Raw genomic sequence first — 16319 nt, 5'->3', positions numbered from 1 at the left:
GAGAGGAGCAGCGCCCCCTGGAGTCGGCAACGGCTAGCGGAGCAAAATCCGCGGAGGCTCCTTTTCCTTCCCTTCTGAATGAAATTCTGATCTCCTTTGAATCCCGCGATTTGACTGCATTTGAATTCGAACCCGCAACCCCGCACCGGCGGTCCTCCTCCCTTCCCCTGCCTTCTCTGAGCCGCGCACGCGCAGTGCTGCATCCGAGCTCGCCATCTTGGTGACGCAAGGGGGCGGGGACCTGGAGAAGGGGGCGGGGCTCCTAATTCCGGCCTCGGGAGGACTTTTGAAAAGCTCCCGCAGCCGCCGCCGCTGAGCAAAAGAGCGGCTGGCCGGCGTCCTGCCTTCGGGTCGCGCCACTCCGGGGGCCTCGGACAGGAACGCCGGCGCGGCGGCTGCAGGTGAGGGGCGGCCGAAGGGGCCCCGGGGCGGCGGCGGGAGGCGCCTGTGGGGGGGGGGGGCGGCGGCGGCGGCGGCTTTGTGCTCCCTCAGTGACCGTCTGGGGGCGGGATCGCTGGCGCGGAGGGAGGAGCGCACGAGCGCGCCTCGCTGATTGGGCGCCGGGAGCGCGGCGGCGACGCCATTGGCTGGCGCGGGAGCATCGGGCGGGGTCAGGGGTGATGTGGAGCGAGGGTGCTCGCGCGCCTCTGCTTCGGCGCCGGGACGACTACAAAGCCCAGCACTCACAGCCCAGGCTGACCTGGCAGTTTAGGACATGGCGTAGGGGCCCAGGTAGGGATCCCCCAGGGGCTGGGCTTCGTTGGGGTGGGCGCTGCTCTGCTTGCCCGTTATGACCGATACCTCGTGGGGGGGGGTCTTCGTGAGGCCTGGGGCGGGCAGGGGGAAGAGGGAGGCTGGTTCCAAGGGACTTGGTGGACCATAGTGCTGTGCCCGGAGTCTGAGTGTGGTTGAGAGGCAGGAACGGAAAGTTCCCCCCACATCGCCCCCGCCCCAAAATAGGCTGCAGTTTCAAACGGGGTTTCTCAACTGAGGAGGAGGAGGAGGAGGAGGAGAAGCCCCCCAGCTAAATACGGGGAGTCCTCCACTTACGACCTCAATTGAGCCACAAAATTTAAGTGAGAAATTTGTTGAGTTTTGCCCCATTTTACGCCTTGTCTCACCCCGTTTGTTAAGTGAATCACTGCAATTCTTCAATTAGTCACACGGTTGTTAAGTGAATCTGGCTTCCCCATTGACTTTGCATGGCGGAAGGTCGCAAAATGGTCCTGGGACACTGCAACCGTCATAAATGTGAGTCAGTTGTCAAGCATCGAAACATAAATCACAGGACCATGGGGATGCTGCAAGTGTGAAAAACAGTCCTAAGTCACTTTTTAGTGCCGTTGTAACTTTGAACAGTCAGTAAGTAAACTTGTAAGTCTGGACTACCTTTATTATTTAATTTAATTTAATTTAATAACATTTATATACCGCCCTTCTCCCTGAGGACTCAGGGCGGTTCACAGGGCAGAATAAAATAACCAATACAAACATTAAAAACATATTAAACAATTGCCCTAGTTAAAACAATATGATACAACGCTAAAAACCCCCAGAAAAATTAAAAAACAAAAAATAAAACAACCCCAACACTCCCCCTCAGGCTAGGCCGGCTTGTACAAACAAAAATGTCTTGAGATCGCGGCGGAAGGAGCGAAGATCGGGCGCCATCCGGAGCTCTACCGGTAGCTGATTCCACAGCTCCGGAGCGCCCACAGAGAAGGATCTCCCCCTGGGGGCCACCAATCGACATTCTCTGATCGGTGGCACCCTGAGGAGGCCCTCTCTGTGGGAACGCACAGGGCGCAGGGAGCTTGATGCCGGCAGCAGATGTTCCCTGAGGTACTCCGGCCCCATGCCATGGAGTGCTTTGAATACCGTTACCAGTACCTTGAGACGAAGCACGCCTGTCCTTCCTCTTCCAGCCGACCCCAAATAAAGTTAAAATGCAAATGAAAAGTTCATTTTCCAGCCTTTATCCACATTTAAAAACCTCCTGTAAAGATAATGAATGTAAATAAAGGGATGGTGATTGTAAGCAAACTTCAGCAGCTGGATATGACTAAAGCCTGTTGCAAAGTTTGTATGTTAAATTTATTTGATCCTTTGGAGAAAGGAGAAAAGGGCTTTACTGTTATTAAAGAAGTTACTGTTGCCATGATTAATTGTGATTAATTGTCTTACTTTATAATCTGTGCTCTACATTCCGGATTTGGGGTGAGGGGATTATGGCTGAGAGAATGATTTCCAAAAAGCCAGGCTGTAGCTGAATTGCATATTTGATAAGAGATTTCTTGGGATAACCAAAGGTCAGTTTTGTTTATAAACTTTAGTTGGTTTAACTGTATCAGGCAGTCCATTCTGACTTATTCAATAAATTAAGGTAAAAACAAACTAACTTTAAGATGTTAATGGAAGCTTATTCTGTTAAACCGAGCTAGCCACTTCTCTGTGCTGAGGAAGTTTTCTTCCTTTAAAGTGTGTCTGTGTCTACACACACACACACACACACACCCATTAAGAAGCTGAGCAAAACCAGAATTGTGCATAGTAATTAAGCAAGCACTTGGAAAAGTAAGAATTGTGCATAGTAATTAAGCAAGCACTTGGAAAAGTATTAAATGGAGCTGCAGCCCTTTTGCCAAGTTCTAAAAAGTTGCTCAGCAACTTCACTTTCTCTTTGCCCCCCTCCTTCCCCCCTTCGAGGGTGGAGACAGAACTTTCCCGTTCAGTCTGTACTGGGGAATGTAATTCATTCCTTGACAGTCAGTTTACCTATGGGAGGTGGGGAAAGAACTGCATTTTGAACTTTCTTTCTTGAGAGAAAATCAGGAGGCTCTGTTGAATTCTTTCAGGGAATACTGCTCTGCTAGCCAGGATTTACTTCCTTACAGAGTTCACCCACACACAGACACACTTCCCCACGGATGGACTCTATATGCAGCCACAAATAAATAAAGTAGTAAATAAGGCAAGTAAATAAATATATAAGTGTAAAAGCTGTTGCCAAAGGGAGATAATGAAATGAACAAGCACACACTGTACCAAAATGAAAACAAAGAGAAGCTATTTTGCTGTCTTCCTGATTTTACATGCTGCCCTAGAGAATGTTGCCACATTTATTTATTTATTTATTTATTTAATTTATATACCGCCCTTCTCTCAAGAGACTCAGGGCGGTTAACAGGGCAATACATAAAAAACAGATACAAAAGTTAAAATTAATTAAAACATGATTAAACAATGCCCATAGTACAGATTTAAAATTAACGTCATAATAACAAAACCCACCCCGTCCCATCAGGCCAGGCCCGCTTCCTTAAAAAGATGGGTTTTAAGGTCGCGCCACATGATATGTTATGTCTTGTCAGACAGTAGAAGCAGCATGTAGAAATGCATGGGGTGACCTGGGAAATCTACTAGCAAGGGTGTGATATAATTGCTGCATGCATGGTTATAATATTGGCAAATCAGAAGTACATGGTAATTATAAACCTCTCCCCATCTCCAGGAGGGCACAATTGTACTGAATGGCGGGAGGGATTTAGTATCTCCTTCCTGGCACCGCTACAGAAAGGCCCCAACTTTTGTCAGAGTAAAAGCTTTTCTATGACCCACATAAACGAGTTATGTAAGGTCCTAGCAAACACCAGCATAGCATTGGAATGGTATAAAGGAAGCTTCTCAATAACCACGATTGAGGTAGTGGGCACCAGCACTGCAAGTGGGCTTTTAATATTTAAGAGGAAATAGTTGGCTTGTGGTTAATTACAGATGATGACTGTATTGCCTCATGATTGCTCAGTGTATTTGGTAGATTCCATAATGCAGTAATTTCTTAGAATCACCAGTTCCTCCTCCTCCTCCTCCTCCTCCTCCCCCTCCCCCTTCTAAAGCAGAAGACTTGTGCAATTAAAAGACTCTTTTATAAGAGGTACATTGGCTTTTTCTGATGGTATTGCACATGTCACTTTCTGAGTGGGGGCAGGTACTTGGGGCCCAGGAGGAAGACTCTCAAATACAGGTCTTTTTTGACATCCTAGCAACACAGAGCAGTTCTAATAGAGCTGATGCCAGCTGGCTGGTAGATCTTTCACTGCCAGAAATCGGAGCTTAAGTGTTCTGGCTGGAGTGCCCAATTTTCTCTTCCTAAATCGCCATTAATTGTTCTCTCTCGCTTCCCTTCTTTCATTTATTAGTGGATATTTTTTTCCTCCTCTTCCAGCACAGACCCCTACAGACATTTGCTTTGAAGATCCAAGGAGCAATTTGATGAGCCACAATATGAGGGTGATTTTGTCAGCACAGCAAGTTGTGGGTGCAAAGGTCTAATATCACTTGAAGGGAATTGGAGGAAATGTGGTCTCACGTGCTAGAGTGAAGTGATCCTACAATGTAATAGTTGGAAAGGAGCAGCTGCTCCATCCTCTGCCCAGTGTAGCTGATAAGGTGACAGAACCTTGATGAATTGTCTGGTCTTGTCAGCGCTGCACCATAGTGCCCACTTGGAAATCCAGCTGCAAGATCCTTGCATGGATAATTGTGTGTTGCGCGAGGAGCCAGGAGAGATTCTGTGCATCGTGCAGCAAGATCTGGCATCCTGGTGTTTCCGACATTGAAAGCTCCAGCCACCAAGGTTCCACTCCAAGACTCTGATTCTCTGGTGGCAGAGAATTCCTTTCCAAGTTTACTCCTCTCTTGCTGGCATCCTTCACTGCTTGCTACATGCAGCTCCTTTGAGGTACATTGTTCCTTTTAAAATGAGGGATGGTAAATCAATTGGCGGCATCCCCTTACAAGCTCTAAGCACACGAAAAAAAATAAGAGGCTGGAGGTTTCTCGGGGATCTCAGTGGAGACTCGTATCTCTTCCGCTGATACGGCAGGTGGCCGTTGTTTTTTGGTGTGTTTATTGCCATCATGTGTGGGGAAGAGGCAGGATTGGGAAAGAGAAGGCGAGGTGCCTGAGATGATAAAATATTGGTCTCAAGCCCCGTTTTGGGATTCCAGGAGTTCTGCCTCTCTTCCTGAACCTCTGCAAGGTCAAATCATCTCACTGTTTGACTGGGGAGCATAACCGGCGTATACATAATGCACATTGCTGTGCAGTATTTTGGGACTACGTGTGTGGATATCTAGCCAGCTTGTTCAGTCCTTATTTTGGAAATATATGGCAGAATATTGTTTATTTAACTCCTTTATGGTAGAATCTATTCCTCAAGGGCCTTTCCTGCAAAATCTGTTACCTTTTGAGAAACAGCTACGTTTTTAGCTGCAATGGGTTTCTCTGGGTGTTTTCCTCTCCTGTATGCAGTACTTCCAGTATTAAAGGGGTCCTTTAATTGGCACACCAGCTGGCCTCTGCTGCTGTGAGGCAGCTTGGGAGCTGGGCCTGTAACACAGCTCATAAACAGTTAGGGGGAAGGTACAGTAATGTTTGTAGCAGGAGACATTTGTTTGGGGCCAAGGGGAGGATCTCCTCTCTAGCCAAATAACAATAAGTATTGGAGGGGGGGTATTAGTGTTGTATCCGAGTAATCTTTAAAGAGCAGCCGGCAGTTGGTTGGCATTAAGCTGTGCGTCTGGCAATGGTAAAGCATTGCCTGTTACTCCAAAGCCTGTAATAATCTTCTGCCTTGGCATGAAGCTAGCTAGACTTGGGTAAAATCCTCGATTCTTTACACACGTAGTGTTAATCTTTCTCTCTTCTCCTGTGGATCTTTTCATAGTAGAAAAGATGGTCTGTGTCTGAACTCAAGTCTAATGCCTGATTTTGCGGATAGCGTTTTCGGGTGTCTTATTAAGATACTTGGAAGTTGATAGCTCAAAAATATAAATTATGCCAACATGTTCTGATTAGGAGGAACGATTGCAGCAAACGTATAAAGGACCCATTCCTGTCCTGGTTGCAAGAAGAGCAGCGAAAAATGTCTTTGTTGTGGGAAATTAATAAATCGGCCACTGATTCTTTCGAAAGCCGTTGAGTGTTCTTTAAAGATCAGCAAATATGCATCACTCCTCTTCAGTTTTCTCACCCAGTTTGTGGAGGGTAGAGAATTTGAGAGGGAAGCCATGTTCAGCAGGACAGTGATTAAATAACACTGTATTTGAAGTGTGCTTCTCTTTGTGGTTTCTGGACCTTCTTGGCTTATATGTAAGGACCATCTCTGAATGATACCCCAGAAAGGGTTCCTACTAAGAAGGAAACGTAAAGCAGCTGGCTTAAGGTATTGACTAGCTCCAGTTTTCCAGAAAAATAGCTAACTGGACAAATAAAATTCTCAGAGTGGAGTTTGATTGAACTTGAACAGCTGAGAAAGGTGGGGTGGTGAACACTTCAGTTTGTGATATTCCAAGGCTGTAGGTTGCACTGGGTGGTAGAAAAGATCTCTTAAAAGAAAACACTGTGATGGGGAGAAAAACCTCTGCTCCATTGAGTAGGAAATCCTCAAGGACGTGTCTCCAGGGTGTCACCAACAAACTATCCCCTTTTGTGAACATTGGAAGCCCAGGGCTCGGTCATTCTTGGCAAACGGGGGCAGCCAACTTTCACAAAATTGGATCATCTGAAGCTGCCCTAGAGTCTTTTTTCCTATATCTGTTTCTAGTATCCCATTATGTATAAATTAACCATATTAAAAGGCACACAGTCACTTAGGTAAATGGAGGGTATTTTAGCAGATCCAATGTGACTGTAGAGTGTGGCACACTTGTTTTTCAAAGTGCCTGCAGCTAACTTGTTTCAGGAACAAGTGCTCGTGAAATAATTGAAATGGCTGGCTGGGGATTAAGTTATCAAGCTAAAACTGTCCAGACCTGTTTTCTTTTGCCTTCCCACTTGACTGTAACAACTTGCTGTGCATGGAAGAGTTTGTTTCAGTGTTAAGATGACGCAGTTGGTGTCCTCCCAAGTGGGCTGCTTGGGGAGTTTCACGCAAGCTCTTCATGCAGAGAAACCCACCAAGCTGGCAAGAGTGGCTCTCTGTGCATTCAACATTGGTGGCGCATTTGTGAAATGTGCCACTCATCCCATAGTTAATGGCTCAATCGAGCCCTTAAAAGAGAGATCCAGATTCGTCCTCTGGCAGCTCATTTGGCTAGAAAATATTCAAGGAATACTTGCAAGAAACCTTTAAATTGCCCAGAAGGATCAGCTTAGAAGAAGCTGCGCGCACAACTCAGCCAGCATGTTCAGTATCTGTGCTCGTAGTTAGTGTGGTCCGAGACACCAAGAGGGGTTTTTAAGGTAGAAAACCTGATTTCGGCTCCTGGTGAACTCTCCGTTTCTACCAGTGTGGATAATATCTTTTGATCTTCTGTGTTTTGGGTGCTTTCTAGTCAATCTGGATTCCTGTCAAATCCATGGAGATTTGTTGGCAACTTTTGGGGAAATGGCTTGCCCTTGCCTTCTTAATCCAGGGCTTAAGAGACTGTGACTAGTCACCCAGGTGACTTCCACACTTAAGGCAGAACTAGAACTGGCAGTCTCCCAACTTCTAGTCAGCTGCCTTCAACCATAGTGCTGGACTGGCTTCCTTTCTCTCCCATCTCTTAATTGAGGGTGTAGCAGAAGTAGCTTTGAAAAGATCAGCCTGACAAGGAAGCTCCTTTAGTTCAGACTCCAGTGATGCACGCAGAGACCCTTCTGGGTACAGGTTTATTTGGACTTGGGTGAAAATGTAGAAGGGGGTTCCATGCTGGCCAATCTTGGCTCAAGGGGACAAAGCTCCATATGACGGAAGGGGGCTGGGGAGGTGAAGTGGCTCTTAGCAGAGCAGTCTGATTCCAAAGAGCCTGAACCGCCTACAACTTCCCAGTGGGATGGCTTGATGCCCTTTATATTCCTGATGGCTCCAGCCTCTCCCTGGAGATGTCTCTCCAAAGGGTTAAACGCTGCTGGAGGCACCCAGGAGTTGAGATTGGGCACTCTGGGAGGAGGGCAGATCCAGAAAAGCCAAGAGAGGCCTCCAGGCGGTTTTCCAAAGAAAGCCATTAATGAGATTTTCTATTTCTCGGTGTGTGTTTTTTCTTCCAACTTGCAGGTGCTCAGAGAGCCGAGAAGGCATTGTATTGTGTCAAAGATGATGTGGAGAGACAGTCTGTGAGTATTACATAAAATGGTGACTGTGTGAAACTGAAGTGCTTGGCTTTATCCTTATATTGCTAAGAAATTGCATGCATGGATTTTATTTATTTACAAAATTTATGTGCTGCCTGCTCTCAACAGCTTTAAGCTAAGGGCAGAGCAAGCCTGGATTGGATTTTATAAAATAGTGGGCTTTAGTTCTGCCTGTCTCATTCCAGCATAACGCATTTTAAGATGAAGATGGAACCTTTTGACATTAGATTCATTTTATATAATGCTGTGCAGCAAACTGCTCAACCCAGTTCAAAATACCCACAATACATTTCATTCCATATCAGCACATTAGTAAGATATTTTCAGTTACAAAACATTTCAGCAGAGTTTTGAATGAACTCGAGCAGTAGGTCAGCAGAAGATTTTCAAGTTTAGCGTTAAAGGTATCCAATTAAGTGTTCCTCTAGGGTAATTTTCTCAGCACAAACACAAGCTCAGCCCAGCGGTAGTGACCCCATGGCTTGTTTTGTGTATCCTTACTGTTTTTAATGACACATAATATGGTTTTCTGTTTTTATTGTCTGTTCTCACCATCCACAATATCCTTTTTTGGTAACCGCTGTTTGGGGTGATTTTCAGTAACAAAGCAACAATTGGAATTTGGTAACATTTACTGATAACTCTAAAAAAATTCTGCTAAGTGCTCTCTGAGCTTGGTTGTTTGCTCACAGACATTTTATTACCCAACTAAGGAACATCATCAGTGTGAGAGTGTGGGGTTTTCTCCCTGTTTATCTACAGTCGCTTGCCCTGCCAGTGTTGTGAGCGTATATTTTTCTCCTGGGCGGTTCCTTGATTAGGGCATTGTTTTCTGTCTGATTGTTTGTCTGCTGTTAATCCCTGCTTATCTGGGTGTTGGTTGCTGGAGGGGATGTCTTCTGGTCTTAAACAGAGCAAACCTGACATTCACCAGCACTCATGATTTCCCTACTGGTAGCTTATAGAATAAAACATCTGCAAGCAAACAACGAAGCTCAGATGGCAGCAAGGGCTTCACAGTTCAGCTCTGAGCTACAGATACCCCCTTTTCTTTAAAGCCAACAGTAGCTCTGAAGATGAAAGAAAAGCAGCAGCCAGATAAAGGAATTTGAGAATGACTGCACTTAGAAAATCTAACTTTTATCATTCCAGCACATCTTACACTTCACAAAATACAACCGCAGCCAGCCCAGAGGCAAATCCCATTGAACTCAGTGGAACTTCCTCTGAAGAGCTGTGCCTTGGTTTGTTCACTAAATAAATGGCTCTCTGCAACACGGTCTCCTTCTGTGTGTGTTCCTCACTGAATTGCTTTTCCTTTACATCAGATGGATTGTTTGGGGGATTGATTATGTCAATGAAATCAGCGAAGTTTTTGGCCAGTGAACTGCCCTGGTAAGGTCTGTGGCTGAAACACGTGGAAGGGCCTCTCCCCATAAGAGGGCAGATCTCTTGTGTTTAGGCAGTGAAATGACCCTATTTTAGCTCAGCCCTGGAAATGTTATGGCAGACTGAATGCAAATTGCTCTGCAGCAGCTGGGTTTGTCCAGAGCAGTTTTGAGATTAGAAGGTCCAGGGGGAGGAGAGGGCAGCATTCTCCTCTTCCTTCTTTGTTCGCCTTAAAAAGCTTCTGAATATTCTCTGTTGCCGGAAACATTCACTTACTTCACACACACACACACACACACACACACACACACACACACACACACACTTTTTACACACAGGACTAGTAGAGTTGCCCTGGAAAGGGCGTTGGTGGCAGACCTTGAAGGGCATTGTTTTACAAGCAGCACAAAAGCTCCTAGGAGCAAAGGAAATGCATTTCTGGTGCTTTTCCTGCAGTTTGTACTGGCCCTCAAAAGCCTTTTCTGTAACAGTTTCTTCTTCTTCGAATGAGACGGGAAGATGGAGAGGCAGTGACACCCTCGTCTCCCTCCTCTTTGAAATTCAGATCCACTCGCTAATCAGATTAGCAGCCAGCTATGAAAAGCAGCTTCAGTCCTGCCTGGACGGCCTCCAAATTGCCGGTGGATAAAAACGGGGTTCTTGGGTTTGGGGCAGAATGCACAGCCAGTCCGAGAAGGGATGCGTCCCGTCCTAAAGAACCAGCGTGGTGCTGGAGGGGCTCTGTTCACAAGGCCTTTCCAGAAACAAAGCCGGCGATCATCCCAGAGGTCACCGCAGCAGACAGGGAGCCTAAGCAAAGCTCCTTAAGCTGCTTTGACGCGGGGATGTTGGGTGCTGCCCAGGGATGACAGTTTTTTCCCTAAGTGGCTCCCCCACCCCACCCGCAGGGACATCTCCTCTTGGAAGTCCGCTCATGTGCCGGGCTGCCATAATGCAGAGGGAGCCCTCTGCCCTTTTAGTGGCCAGAGCCCGTGCGAGCATGTCAAGAGGAGGAGGAGGAGGAGGAGGAGCAGAGAAGGAGATACAGTCGTGGCTTCCCAGCATCCTCCCAGTGAATAGGGCACTTTCCGCCCTGCGCCGCCTTGTCCAGAAACAAAGGCCGCCTCTTCCATCACGGAGAGGAGGGTGACTGGCCCCACTGGTGAACCGTTATCCTCTTCCAATCAGCTCTGCTCGTGTGATCGGTTAAAATGCAGTGGTGCTGTGGGGTACCAGGCTTTCTAAATTTTGTGTAAAAGAGGGCAAGCTTTGTAGTCTTCCTTTGATTGAGAGGGGAGTTGTTCCATAGCAGCATGGATCATTCTGTTCTCAGAAGGGAGAGGCCTCCAGTGCTTCACGACAGGTATGTGTGTCCCCCCCCCCCGCATTGCTTTTCAAGCCTTCCTCCTCCTGTTGCAGGCCAGCTGACCTAGAGCAGATCAGTAGAGTTATTTTCCCTTTAGCCACAGTAGAAGTGGCAGAAGAATTTGGCCACTAACTTTATCAGGCTGTTTGGCTATAGCTGAAATCCGGAGGTTTAGGTCTGATGCGACCTTAACACAACTGGACCAAATAGAAATTAGTTTATGGGTTTGAAAGGCCTTAAAGGCATGATTTCAGAAAGTCTGGCATTTGTTTACTGGCCTCTAACAGAGGGAGAGACCTAAGAGACACTTTGGGCAGGAGTGTAGGGTGCTGTTTTGTATGCCAACCAGCACTGAGTCAGTCGCTGGCATGTTTGATCCCTAATCTGTTGTGATTTTCTTGCCAAATCAATTATGGTCGGTGTGATGTTTGTTAAAGCCTGATCTTGAAAGGGGAGGTGAAGTGGGGTGAGCCGGTGAGGGGCTCACGGATGTGAGAACCAAGGCACATGCCTGTGATTCATATAGGTCAGTAGAGGCTGAAGGCTGCCCATCTATCCCTTTTGGCCTTTTTTGTCCATGTTGCCATAGTACTTAATATCAGTAATTTTGGCAGCCTTGTTGGGAAAGGTTCCACTTTCTCCCTTGATTGCATTTTGATTGTCTTTGTTGAAAATACAGCTCCTATTTGCCAATTATTTCAACTTAGAATGTCACTGGAATTGCAGCTGCCCCCTGATTATAAAATGGTTAAAAGTCCTCTAAATGGCCTCATTTGTTTTAATCGTGCTCTGCAGAGGCCCATGTGTCTTATCTTTACTTCCTGCTCTTTTCTTTGGTCCCTGCCTAGACAATCAGAGCCTCCAGCCACATGGCCATCAGGTTGCTTCTGTGTAAAATGCAAGAATTTTAAAAGAGGTTTTCTTAACAAAGGAGTCACATGAGCTGATCAATTGCACCTTTGAATACTGTTTTCTCCGCAAAGCAAAATCTGTCCGTTATTTGCACCGATGCAGTGTGTGCCCATTGGAGCTTCCTGCATTGGTGGCAGGGGCAGCTCCACAATGATAGCCACACAGACTGTCCATTCGTCATGTTCCTGGACATGATGCTGGTTGAACTTTCCAACGTGGTGGTGGCGGGTATAAAGTCAGCCAGGAGACAATGCGTGAATTAGTTTCTGGGGTCAAGTTTCAAAGCAGCATCAGTATAACTGTCCCTCAAACCCTACGTTTACCATGAATCTCTAATCCAGTGCTTCTCAACCTTAAGATGAGTGGACGTTAGTTAACTCCCAGAATTCCTCAGCCAACCAACCATGTCTTGGGTCTTCTTTGATTGCAAAGTAAGGTGATTTTGGCTTCCCTGTAGTTATCTGTGCAGCTAATCAGGTTAAGTTTTTCCCAGTTACAGTTTAATAAGAAATTGGGATTTATTTCTCCTACTTATTAGGTTTGCAGCACTCCTTGCTTCTATGCATAGCTTAACCTTCTTTAGTTTTCTCCCTCCTGTTGAAGTATCTTGTCCTGTAAAGAAGAGAATGGGCCATGTGTCCTAGCCAGCTTTCAGGGTTGTAGATGACTTGAATTCTGAGTCTTTAAATTAACCAAGATGAATTGGGAGGCCGGTCACTGGGCTAGGCAGAAGCTGTATGGTCCAGTGCTTCTTTGCAGGTTGTTATGATAGGCCAGTGTTTCTCGACCTTGGCTAGTTTAAGATGGGTAGACTTCAACTCCCAGAAATCCCCAGCTGCCCATGCTGGCTGGGAAATTGTGGGAGCCCATCTGTAATAAACTTGCCGACATTGATAAACACAGCATTAGGCTGGGATAATTGAGTGTGAATTGGCAAATAAGACATTAAACTTAACCGTGGTCTTGTGTTTGCATTGAACCCACAAGTCAAATTCATCCTGTCGAAAATAACATTTTCAGACGAGGTGCATAGTTCCTAATCTTCTGTGTAGTAAGATAAAACATTGGAAGCTTTCCTTTGTTTTGAAAACCAACAGCTTTTAAGACCCGGCGGTTATAAGGCAATAGATGAAAAGCAGGAACAGATCCACGCAAAACACAACAAAACAGAAGCTGCTTGGAAAAAGAGAATTTATCCCCCCTGCACTGTTAGGAATGCAAATATTAGGGTTAAAACCGTTGTCTCCGGAAAAATGGGAAACGGCAGTGGAAGGAAGTTGCTCTTTTGCAACTCCAAGCGAATCCGCTTTGCGATTGGCCTTGTTCCTCTCTTTCAGTGAGAGTTTGGAGACCCTCTTTCTTACAGGAACACGTGCTGCTGTGGCGACGGCCTCATTCTCTGTTGCCCTGTTGATTTCATAAAGTATTTATATCCCATCACTTCACTGCATGCGCCCTGGGCACAGTTCTTAGAAATGTTTGAGCGACAAATGTTTAAACAGCCAAAATTCAACCTGAGGTGCTGCGAATAGATCGAATCCCAAGCCAGTTTGCTGCAAGTTGAACCACCAGGTAACTCTCCCCTCCCCGGGCCCTTTGGGGGGAGAAGATTGCACCGTCTTGTCTAGATTGGTAGTTGAAAGATCTCTGGCTGGGTTGATATTTTGCTAAATTCGAGTTTGCATTGCCCTGGTTTGTTGAACTAGTCACAACTAGTTCACGACATGCGCTCTTTACCCCCCCTCTGAAAAGGAGGGGTGCATATAAATGTAGCTGCCTGGAGGCTTCCAGATGTAATTTTTCCTTTCTTCTTTCTTATTTATCAAGTTTGGGTACCACCCATCTCTGTCTCAGAATGAGGCTGCTTCCTGGTGTGGCTGCCCTCTGCCCTCTGCGGTTGGGTTCTTTTAAAGTGGTTGGCATTTTTATTTACCATACCTTAAGAAGCAGCATTGAACTACCCTGGGAGAATTGTTGTTCTCTCTTGGAAGGGGGATCTCGCTGGATGTTTGAAACTTTCTAGGAAGGCTTTGTTGAACAGAGGGATTTAAGCTTATTGGTGGTTGGCTGGTTTTAGTGTAAGGATTTTAAAGGCAAGGTGTGAAGTCTTCAGAACACTTCTGACACTAGTGTTGTGCGATTGATGCTCAGTGTTATAGTGATAAAAGGTATCAAATGAAGTATGTTGAGTTGTTTTCATAATAAAAAGGGTACTTTGAGCTTAGTTACAAAGTTAGTTCCTCTGTGTTGTCCACTATTTTATTGTTTATAAATATATATACTTTTTTTAAAAAAAGTTCCCTGGGAACAGCACAGATAAAGATTTCATTGTTGACTTGCCCCTTCTTTGTTTTCACTGCTTTGCATTATCTATTGGGGTAATAACTTCTAGCTCATTTGATTATTGCATTAGTGTTTAATATATGGAAATGCCAGTCTGTCGAAATTAAGTCTATACTTAGCAGCTTTGAAGGTTCTCTTAAACTAAGTAAAATACTGAAAGTACCTGCTGTTCTCTTCCATGGGGGCTGGCTGCCCCCCCCCCCGCCCAGAAAAACAGTTTCTGAATGCTTCCTCAAATAATTGGGAAGAGGAGGAGGCAGCGGTGCCCTCGCCTGTTCCTGATGAACGGGCTTAATCCAGGCGCCACGTCTTGCTCCTTTTATCCTCCTGCTGTGCCAGGGCCGCTGCCTCTTGCAGCCTTCCTGTGAAAAGGGAGCCCGGGAAACATCCGTTTTAAGTTCCTCCAGTTAATCTCTTCGCATCATCGCCAGAAGGTGGCATGACTGATTCTGAATAAGCATTAGCTCGCTTTTAAGTCTTTCAGAAACTTCATTGTGTAATAAACGTTGACCCCGTGGGTGTTTCAGGGCTCCTGGCTGGCACAGAGTGAGCAGCCAGATTGATGAGTTTTAATTCAAGTTGCCGTGTTATTAATTAGTACTCAACGTGTAGTCTTCAACAGAAGTACATCTACAGGGAGGGAAGTAAGCAGTGGGGTACCCCAAGGTTCTGTCTTGGGCCCAGTACTCTTCAATATCTTCATAAATGACTGGGATGAGGGAATTGAAGGGGAACTCATCAAATTTGCAGGCAACACTAATCTGGCAGGCATAGCCAGCACCCCAGAAGACAAGCTCAGGATCCAAAAGGATTTTGACAGACTTGAACAATGGGCCCTATCCAACAAAATGAAAATTAATGTGGAGAAAAGCAAGGTTTTACACTTAGCAGGCAAAACCAACTGTATAGGTACGGGCTAGCTGGGTGAAACGTGGCTTAATGCCAGTAACTGTGAGAGGGATCTCGGAGTCCTAGTGGACAATCGCTTAAATATGAGCCAACGGTGTGCTGCAGCAGCCAAAAAAAGCCAACGCTATCCTAGGCTGCATAAATAGAGGGACAGAATCAAGATCCAGTGAAGTTTTAGTACGCTTTACAAAGCCTTAGTAAGACCACACTTGGAATACTGCATCCAGTTCTGGTCATCACAATATAAAAAAGTTGTTGAGACAAGGAAAAGAGGACAGCAAAAAGAACGATTGGGGGGCTGGAGGCTAAAACATACGAAGAGCAGTTCCAGGAATTGGGTATCTAAGCTAACCGAGGAGAGAAGCAGCCTAGAACTAAGGAGAAATTTCTCAAGACTGGGAACCATCCACTAATGGAACTCTTTGCCTCCAGAGGTTATGGGTGCTCCGTCACTGGAGGCTTCCAAGAAGAGACCGGGCAGCCATCTGTCTGAAGTGGTACAGGCCAGGGTTTCCTGCTGAAGCAGGGGGTTGGACTAGAAGACCCCGCCAAGGTCCCTTCCACCTCTGTTATTCTATGTTCTGCATTCTAAATCCTGTGATCTCATCGGGAATGTTTCCTACTTTTTTAAAATGCAAAAGTGGTAGCTAGCTCGGTGAGGGCTGGGCTAAGAGGCACCCCTTTCTTTTGGAAAGCTGGAGTTCTGGGGTTAGTAAAGATTGATAATGGACTACCAGATTGCTGTCAATTCCTAGAGAGATTCTCTCTGGGATGATCTGGCCCTAACCTGGTCCTTCAGGTCCCCCAAGGGTGCACCCATCGCCCCCGTGCAGTTGTCCGTCGTCCTTGCTGCTTGTCCTCCTCTTTCCTTTCGGTCCCGCAGTCAGTTCTGCGCGTGGTAGAAGAGGACGTGGTGCCGTGTGGGAAATGCAGCCCACCGTCTCCCTGTTGCAATCGCTTCCTAAAGGAAGATGAGCCAGCAGCTGTCTGAACTGAGGCGGGTTTCGGTTGAGAGCTCTAGAAGGGAGAGGAAAGGGGAGGCTGCCTAGACTGCCCCCCTCCAGAAGACAGGGCCCAGTGACATTTCCTTCACACGTACCCTGTGAATGGCTGTTTTTCAGGGGTAGAACACGCTACCCCAAGCCTTAATGTGCTTGCGTTGGCTCTTCCCGTGATATGACCCTCGAAACAAGAAAGCCCAAGGTACTTTGATAATTCATTTTAGATAGCTGGGACAAATATCTGCTGAGTTTCTTTGGTCACAACTTTTGGCTAATTGTCT

The 16319-nt window shown here is 46.2% G+C and overlaps 1 protein-coding gene across 4 annotated transcripts in view; it reads left to right on the top strand.

The window, feature by feature from the left end:
- Positions 1–268: 268 nt before the first annotated feature.
- The window catches only part of KLHL13 (kelch like family member 13), a 40011-nt gene continuing 23960 nt past the window's right edge, over positions 269–16319 (top strand). The window contains exons 1-2 of one of the 4 annotated variants that reach the window (XM_083372366.1): positions 269–401; positions 8042–8100. In XM_083372366.1, the coding sequence (XP_083228492.1) occupies positions 8081–8100 (20 nt within the window). In that variant the 5' untranslated portion in view covers positions 269–401; positions 8042–8080. Of the gene's footprint in view, positions 402–625; positions 733–4388; positions 4742–8041; positions 8101–16319 lie in introns of those variants that run through there. The other 3 variants (XM_083372367.1, XM_083372368.1, XM_083372364.1) reach the window with 3 other exon arrangements.

Source organism: Vipera ursinii (assembly GCF_947247035.1).
Source record: "Vipera ursinii genome assembly, chromosome: 12".
Taxonomy (NCBI): Eukaryota; Metazoa; Chordata; class Lepidosauria; order Squamata; family Viperidae; genus Vipera; species Vipera ursinii.
Note: the sequence above shows the minus strand (reverse complement) of the source record. Positions and strands in the feature narration are given on the sequence as shown.